The 9,383-nt window shown below is 40.8% G+C and overlaps 1 protein-coding gene across 1 annotated transcript in view; it reads right to left on the bottom strand.

Annotated features, from left to right (window-relative positions):
- FER1L6 (fer-1 like family member 6) overlaps nucleotides 1–9,383 on the bottom strand; it is a 180,925-nt gene that overhangs the window by 105,440 nt on the left and 66,102 nt on the right. The window contains exons 15-17 of the mRNA XM_023223018.2: nucleotides 8,607–8,697; nucleotides 4,333–4,452; nucleotides 2,429–2,581 (exon numbers count right to left, since the gene is read on the bottom strand). Coding sequence (XP_023078786.2) covers nucleotides 2,429–2,581; nucleotides 4,333–4,452; nucleotides 8,607–8,697 — 364 coding nt within the window. The remainder of the gene's footprint in view (nucleotides 1–2,428; nucleotides 2,582–4,332; nucleotides 4,453–8,606; nucleotides 8,698–9,383) is intronic.

Raw genomic sequence — 9,383 nt, 5'->3', positions numbered from 1 at the left:
CAAATATACAAGAAAAAAACAAACAACCCCATCCAAAAGTGGGGAAAGGATATGAACAGACATTTCTCAAAAGAAGACATTCATACAGCCAACAGACACATGAAAAAATGCTCATCATCACTGGCCATCAGAGAAATGCAAATCAAAACCACAATGAGATACCATCTCACACCAGTTAGAATGGCAATCATTAAAAAATCAGGAAACAATAGGTGTTGGAGAGGATGTGGAGAAATAGGAACACTTTTACACTGTTGGTGGGATTGTAAACTAGTTCAACCATTATGGAAAACAGTATGGCGATTCCTCAAGAATCTAGAACTAGATGTACCATATGACCCAGCCATCCCACTACTGGGTATATACCCAAAGGATTATAAATTATGCTACTACAAAGACACATGCACACGTATGTTTATTGCGGCACTATTCACAATAGCAAAGACTTGGAATCAACCCAAATGTCCATCAGTGACAGACTGGATTAAGAAAATGTGGCACATATACACCATGGAATACTATGCAGCCATAAAAAAGGATGAGTTTGCGTCCTTTGTAGAGACATGGATGCAGCTGGAAACCATCATTCTTAGCAAATTATCACAAGAAGAGAAAACCAAACACCGCATGTTCTCACTCATAGGTGGGAACTGAACAATGAGCTCACTTGGACTCGGGAAGGGGAACATCACACACTGGGGCCTATCATGGGGAGGGGGGAGGGGGGAGGGATTGCACTGGGGAGTTATACCTGATATAAATGATGAATTGATGGGTGCTGACGAGTTGATGGGTGCAGCACACCAACATGGCACATGTATACATATGTAACCTGCACGTTATGCACATGTACCCTAGAACTTAAAGTATAATAAAAAAAAAAAAAAAGAAAAAAAAAAAAGAAAACTGAATTCTAAAAAAATAAATAAATAAATAAATAAATAAATAAATAATTCCATTAAAAAGTGGGTAAAAGATATGAATAAATATCTCCTCAAAGAAGATATACAAACGGCCAAGAAACATATGAAAAAAATGCTCAACATCACTAATCATCAGGGAAATGCAAATTAAAACAATGATTGAGATACCACATTACCCCAGCCAGAATGGCCATTATTAAAAACTCAATAAACAGTAGATGTTGGCATGGATGCAGCTAAAAGGGAACGCTTTTGGACTGCTGATGGGACTGTAAATTAGCACAAGCTCTATGGAAAACAGTATAGAGATTTCTCAAAGAACTAAAAGTAGATCTACCATTCAAACCAGCAAGCCCACTACCCACTGCTGGGTATCTACCCAAAGAAAAAGTTCAAAAAGGCACCAGCACATATATGTTTATTGTAGCACAATTCAAAATTGCAAAGATATGGAATCAACAACCTAAGTGACTTAATCCATCACCTGATGACTGGATTAAGAAAATGATATATATACACCATGGAATACTATTCAGCCATAAAAAAAAGAATGAAATAATGTATTTTGCAGCAACTTGAATAGAGCTGGAGGCCATTATGTATTCTAAGTAACTCAAGAATGGAAAACCAAATACTGTATGTTCTCACTTATATGCAGGAACTAAGCTATGGGTATGAAAAGTCATAGAGAGTGGTATAATGGACACTGAAAACTCAGAAAAGGGGAGGGTAGAATGGGGATGAGGGACAAAAAACTACCTATTCATACACTGTACGCTACTCAGGTGACAGTTGCACTGAAATTCTGGATTTCACCACTATTCAACTTATCCATGTAATCACAAACCACTTGTACTCCTAAAGCTATTGAAATTAAAAAAAAAAAAATTGACCAGGAACAGTGGCTCATGCTTGTAATCCCAGCACTTTGCGAGGCTGAGGCAGGCGGATCACGAGGTCAGGAATTTGAGACCAGCCTGGCCAACATAGTGGAACCCCATCTCTACTAAAAATACAAAAAATTAGCTGGGCTTGGTGGCGGGAATCTGTAATCTCAGCTCCTTGGAAGGCTGAGGCAGGAGAACACTTGAATCCAGGAGGCAGAGGTTGCAGTGAGCCGAGGTCACACCACTGCACTCCAGTCCTGGTGACAGTGCAAGACACCATCTCGAGAAAACAAACAAACAAACAAACAAACAAAACCTTAAGGTTAATTGTTATTAATACTAGCAATCAAAGAGGTAAAAATTAAAGTAACCCATTAGATTAAAAAAGAAACTTACGTGTGTCTGGTGATGTAATAGTTAAAAATTTTGAAAAAATTCCACCTCAAAGTGGTCTACTGAATTGTAAGTTGAACCAAGAGACACCAAGGTGTTCTAGTCGTCCTCCTACCTTTGAAAGCACTGGGGAATGGTGAGAGCCATGGACACACACTAGAAAGTCTGAGCCACCCTAGAGAAACAGAAATCTCCCTTCTTTTAGTTAAAATACTGCACACTTACTTTGAGGAAGTGAGTTTTGATCTTGCCGCAGTGTTTGCCCATCTGCCCTGTGACCGGGGAATAGAGGAGGTCTTTGGAGGCGATGCGGGCGTAGGCCACTCTCCTGTTGTTGCTGAGCATCCAGATGAAAACATCAGGGATAGTGTGCTGGGGCTGTAGGAGTGAGATTTGAAAGGTTGGTACTGAACATATGCACTTGCAGAGTTCTGCTATCCTGAAACAGTCCCGCTTCGACAAAACACATGCTGTGACTGACACCATCTAGGCACTGAAACATCTATGCCATCAGGCAAATTAAGCGCAGTTTCCTAGAGAAGAGAAAGCCTTATTTAGGTCATAAATTAAAAGTGCATACAGCCAGGCGTGCTGGCTCATGCCTGTAATCCCAGCACTTTGGGAGGCCAACGTGCGTGGATCATGAGGTCAGGAGTTCAAGACCATCCTGGCCAATATGGTGAAACCACGTCTCTACTAAAAATACAAAATTTAGCCAGGGGTCGTGGCATTCGCCTATAGTTTCAGCTACTCAGGAGGCTGAGGCAGAAGAATCACTTGAACCCAGGAGGTGGAGGAGGTTGCAGTGAGCCAAGATCATGCCATTGCACTCCCGCCTGGGCAACACAGCGAGACTCCATCTCAAAAAATAAAAAATAAAAAAAAGGGCATACAAACCCACATGTCAAATTGCCCATGTGAGAACATGCAAGTCGGACCTGTGATTTGGCGTCTTTGGTAGCCTACTTTTCTCCATCTGCAGGACAAACACTTTTGCACAACTTCCCATGGATTTTTTCCAATCTTGTAATAATGATTTAGTTTTAAGCACTCCTCAGAGCCAGATAACATTTCCAGAATATTCAAATGAAACAACAAAAACAAAAATTTATGCATGTCTTTGAATGACTTTACTTGCTCTTAGGCAAGTATTTCTACAAGGAACTGTGTACCTATAATATGATTGCAAAATATTTTATTTCCATTTTAAGTGGTTATTCAGCAGGAACTCAGCTAAATTGCATAGGAAATTAGACTTTAAAGTTGAATTAATCAAGATAGGAAGAGTAGAATTCCATGCCAAGTGGCCCATTATGTTGTAGGTATTTGAAATGCACATTTCTGAACAAACAAAACTCTCAAAACAAAAAGAGGTATATTGTTATAAACAAGGCTTTGATATTCCTGGACTGGAAGCAGACACTCTGTGTTTCCAATCCCTAGTGATCAGGTGTAACTAATCCCCGAAGAGGGCATCCCTTCTCTCTTCTGAGTGCTTATTCAAATTCCTATGTCTACTGACTGCTTGTCTCACCGAGTAATATGCCACCAGGGAATGACTGATTTGCAATAAGAACTGTAATTTTCAAGAAAAACAGAAGCAGTAAATCTCTCTCTCTGAAATCTTTCCACAAAAAAAATGCTGTTATAGAAGTTTCTACACATTTGCAGGCTTCAAGAACGAATGTCAGTATCTGACAGATGCAAATATGAGGGCTCTTTTTAAACAGGTCATTCTAGAAGTCACCAGAAGACACTGTTTACAGCTAACTTTAAAATGAGAAGCTGCTGTGCCCTTTACTGGGCACGAATTTCAATCCTTTTATAGTTGAACACCTGTCAAAGTTCCTGTGCGTATGTTGACTTCACCTGAGCCCATTAGCAAATGTGCCTTTCATTTTGCTGAATGCTCAGGTTTTGTTAAAAAAAAAAAAAAAAAAAAATCAATAAAGCTGTACTTTTTTGGTTTAATTTAAAAATCTCTTCTCTAAACTAGGAGTGCCTGCGCAGCCCACTAGGGCTGGGGAGAAAAACATTGATTCATATTTCACCCGTACCAACCATTCAAACCTCCTTGGAAGACATTCAGTCTAACCTTCCAAATGAGGTTTGCCTTTAGAGTCAATTACCTCGTCAACAAGAAAGCGGATTTTTTCCACAAAGTTTTGGGCTTCGTGAATCATTTCATCAAGAGGTAACTTTTTCTTCTGCTGCTGAATGATCCCCTTGGCCTCCTTGCACATTGCTTCCTAAAACAAGACAAGAGTCAGTGTAGGTCTTTCTAGAGATCTGGACAACAAGCAGCATCCTATTGCTGAAGAGGCCTGAAGGTCCTGGTGAGCTCCACACTGAGCCACTCACGTGGACTGTTCCAGGGTCTGCCACCACGCACGCTGCCCCCTTAGTGGAAACTTCACAGGATTATGGAGGCAGTAATATCATCTCACCTCCGCTTGACAGATGAGAAGCTGAGGTCCAGAAAGGCCACAGGCTTAACAAGGTCACGTGGCTTATTAACCAGCACCTGAATCTAAGTTGATATGGTTTGGCTGTGTCCCACCCAAATTTCATCTTGAATTGTAATTCCCATAATCCCCACATATCATGGGAGGGAACTGGTGGGAGGTAATTTAATCATGGAGGCATTTACCCTTATGCTGTTCTCGTGATAGTAAGGTTCTCATGATATCTGATGGTTTTATAAGAAGCTTTTCCCCCTTTTGCTTAGCACTTCTCTTGCCTGCCACCATGTAAGATATGATTTGCTCCTTCTTGCCTTCCACCATGACTGGAGGCCACCATGGCCTCCTAGCCATGTGGAACTGTGCGTCAATTAAACCCCTTTCCTTTATAATTACCCAGTCTTGGGTATGTCTTTATTAGTGTGTGAGAACAGAGGCTTTCTGATATTTAACAACAACAACTATGATAACAGCAGCCTAAGGTGCACTGAGATGTTCCTCTGTGCCAGGCAATATTCTAACCACTGTATTAATCCTTTGTTACTCCTCATAACAACCTTATTAGGTAGGTTCTATTATTCCTTCCCATTTTACAGCTGAGGAAGCAGTAATGCAGCTACTGAATGGCAGAGCCAGAGCTGACCCCCAGCTGCATCCAGAGTCCAGTGCTTAACCACTGCACTCACTACCTCTTCCCGGAGGTATGGTAGCTGCTTTCAGACCAAGAAGACATCATATGAGAAATGCCGCCAGAAAGTTCTGTGTAAGTGGTTGGAAAACTCAAAAGTGTTTGATTCATTTGTTCAGCTCACATTTATGTGCTTAGGAAAAAAGTATTTACAGTGAATTCTAAGGCCCTGTGTGAGTTGGCCCTGCCACTGTCTGTTTCATCTTATAATATTCCTTCCTCACTCACTGTGCCTCAGGCACACTGGTCCTCAGAAGCCCTAGAACATGACAAACTTTCTCCATCCTAAAGCTGGTCTATTAGTCTTTTCTCATGCTGCTAATAAAGACATACCTGAGACTGGGTAATTTATAAAGGAAAGAGGTTTAATGGAGAACTCACAGTTCTACATGGCTGGGGAGGCCTCATGGGGAAACTCATGGTGGGAGGCAAGGAGGAGCAAGTCACGTCTTACGTGGATGGTGGCAGGCAAAGAAAGAGAGCTTGTGCAGGGAAACTACCCTTTATAAACCATTAGATCTCATGAGACTTATTCAGTGTCATGACAACAGCATGGGAAAGACCTGCCCCCATGATTCAGTTACCTCCCAGCAGATCCCTCCCACAACATGTGAGAGTTCAAGATGAGATTTGGGTGGAGACACAGCCAAACCATATTAGCTGGTATGCTTGGTGTTTCCTCTTGCTCAAATGTTCTTCCTAGTCTCTACATGGCTGGTTTCTTCTCATCTTTAAGGCCTCAACCTAAATGTCACCACTGTATTATATGCCCCCATGTTTTCCTGATCCCTGTGGCTTTTTAGAATTTCCTTTTGAATCACAATCTGTAATAATTTTTATGTATTTTCTGTTTACCTGTCTATCTTCTATCTTAACCGTTAATGTGTAAACTTCTGTAGGACAAGGACCTCCTCTGTCTTATCCTTATTGTACGCTCAGTGTCTAACAGAGTTTCTGGCACATAGGTGTTAAATAAATGTTTATGGGCCGGGCGCGGTGGCTCAAGCCTGTAATCCCAGCACTTTGGGAGGCCGAGAAGGGCGGATCACGAGGTCAGGAGATCGAGACCATCCTGGCTAACACGGTGAAACCCCGTCTCTACTAAAAAAAAAAAAAAAAAAAAAAAAAAAAACCAGCCGGGCGAGGTGGCAGGCACCTGTAGTCCCAGCTACTTGGGAGGCTGAGGCAGGAGAATGGTGTAAACCCGGGAGGCGGAGCTTGCAGTGAGCTGAGATCCGGCCATTGCACTCCAGCCTGGGCGATGTCAGAGCGAGACTCCGTCTCAAAAATAAATAAATAAATAAAAAATAAATGTTTATGGAATGAATGAACTACTCAATCTAGAAATTCCTCAAGGACAAGCACCAAGTTCTTCTAGCTTTGTTCCCAGCATCTAGAGGAGTGTGTGGCATGTAGGAAGCCTCTGCTAATGTTGACTGGAAGAAATGCACACCTGTTATCTACCAGGCACTATGCTTGGAGCCCAGGTCTGGGACAGAGAGAAGAAATAATGCTTCATTTCCCCGAGACATTGACAGTTTGGTGAGGTGAAAACAATACATGCACATAATTAAAATGCATGAAGCACTGTGGTACTAGACAGGGGCAAAGCTGGTTACCTGGAGAGTATGACATTTGAGCTGAATTTTAAAATGTGAATAGAATTCATCAGAGAGTAAGAAGACAGAGGGAACAGTTACATGTGAATATACATAATCATTTGAGGATTCAAAACTGTCAGAGCATAGATACATGGGAACAAACTAAAGAGGGATAAGGCTGGGATGCTAGGTTGGGGCCAGACATTAAACAGCCCAATATATCATGCAAAAGGGATTTAGACTTTATCCTATGAATGACTGAGAGAATCCAGTGATTTTTTTGAATAATGATCTAATCAGGCTTGTGTTTTAGAAAGATCATGCTGGTTGTGATATGGAAGATGGATTAGAGGAAGACTTTTGCAATACTCTAGAACAGAGATGCTAAGAAACTCAGTTTAGGCAGTGACTCTGAAGATGAAGAAGTGGAGTTCGTTCCAGAGTCACTAACAGGCAGAATCTACAGGACCTAGTATTCAATGGCTACTTAAGGTGAGAGATAAAGAGCCAATGTTGAAGCTTAGCCTTCTCGTTTGAGCAGTCAGTCTAGCTGGTGGTGCCAATGCAGGATGTTGAACAAGTTGAGATAAGGTGATGGGCTTAGTAAGATACACAGAGTTTGGGGTGATATAAGCATGGAGATGCCCACTAGGAGGCTGGAAATGCAGGTCTAGAGATGAGGAGGGACCTAGGCCACTAAAAAAGATATTGAAATAATCAGGCCAAGGGCTGTCAGACAATGTGAAGACAGAACTCTGCAGAAAACATGGAGCAGAGGGAAGCTGCACAGATAGTACTTCAGCCAGAGGTGCTGAGAAAAGCCAGCATAGGAAGAAGGTCTTATTGATGGTGGGAATCTAGCCTCCCTGAAATGTTCCAGAGGACAGAAAAGCAGCATTCTGGGAAGAAGGATGGATGAGGAGTTAGGAGACCTGGATTTTAGTTTTTGGACTACAGTTAACTAGCTGTGATCTTTAGAAAAAATCATTTAATCTCTCTGAGCCCCACTCATACTTTAAAATGTCCCTGAGAAGTCAAGCACTGAGTAAATTTTTCTTTGCAGAATTATCCTGGCCTCACATGAAATGTCCCTTGGTGCCCTTGCTGGAACTGACATTTCCAATTGAGATAATCCAGGGCCTGACTTGGTCTGGCAATTCTAGTCACCAGTCATTAAAGAAGAACTGGGCAATTATTAGGCACCTAGTACATGCAGGTTCCCAGGACACAGAGGGGTATCAACTCCTGACCTGTTCTCAAGAAGCGCTTACAAATTTTAACACAATTCTCAATAGGAAGAACCTGAAGTCAAGGAGCACAGTTATTTCTTTTGATCTCTTGGCTTGTGGGGCAGAGGGCCAAGCAAGTCTACTGCCTTTAACAAAACATGAAGGTCAAGAAAATGAGCTAGAGGGCACCTATTCTCCATCAGAATAGGAAGTAGGACCAGTGGGCTTCTAGTTCATCCTTATAAACCTTCAATAAATGTTCATTTCTTTCCAACTTAACAAATGTTCCCTTCTCACTCCTGTCTCTGCATCCCAAAAATGTATGACCTTTAAACCTTATCCTCATTTGGTCTGTGAACTATGCCTCATCCATGAGGTTTATTTTTAACTCTGTCCACAAAGTATAAATAGATTTTCACATACCAGCTCCTGCCAACAGAGCGTAAGTCGCTTCTTATCTAAAGTGGTTTGGTTCAACATCTTGGGCTTTTTTTCTGCTTCAGAGATAAAGGCACTGTAAGAAAAGAATAACAATTTTGAAACCTACTTAGTGAAAATCCATGTATATAATTCCAGAGGTTTGCAAATATCATTTCTGCAATACATTGGAAAGCTTTTGAAGCCATAAAACCAATATTTTTAATTTAGGATTAAGCCACAATGTATTAACTTTTCCAAGAGACAAAATGAGAACTGGAAATGATGCCCAGACCCAACATTAGTTTTGGGGAACAGATTTTTTTCCACTTTCTTTCAGTACAATCCATTGTGATTGCTATAAAAATTCATAAAAAAAACCCCACAAAATGCTGTTTTCCTTCATCTTACAAATTTAACACACACCAAAAGTTTTCTGAAAAGTTGTATATAAAACAAGTATTTTAGATTCAATACTTAGATGTGTCTCTACCATTTAAAAACAATAGGAAAGACTGAGTAGTAATATTTTTTGGAGATGAAGTTAAAAATGTGTTCAAAAGGAAAATAGTAAAGATTGTGAATGCAATTCAAGAAGAAAAATGTAAATGGACTAAACGCTTGGGGAAATAAGATATTGTCCTTACCAGTGATAACTTAAATGTAAATTAAAATCAATACCATTTTACCTATACAAATGAATAATATTCAAGGTTGGTGAAGATGTTGGGAGATAGTTACTCTTCTACTTTATTGAAGGTGGGTGTAGATTCTTACAGTGTT

Source organism: Piliocolobus tephrosceles, chromosome 7, assembly GCF_002776525.5.
Source record: "Piliocolobus tephrosceles isolate RC106 chromosome 7, ASM277652v3, whole genome shotgun sequence".
Taxonomy (NCBI): Eukaryota; Metazoa; Chordata; class Mammalia; order Primates; family Cercopithecidae; genus Piliocolobus; species Piliocolobus tephrosceles.
The sequence above is the reverse complement of the archived record's forward strand: the minus strand, read 5'-3'. Positions and strand labels throughout refer to the sequence as shown.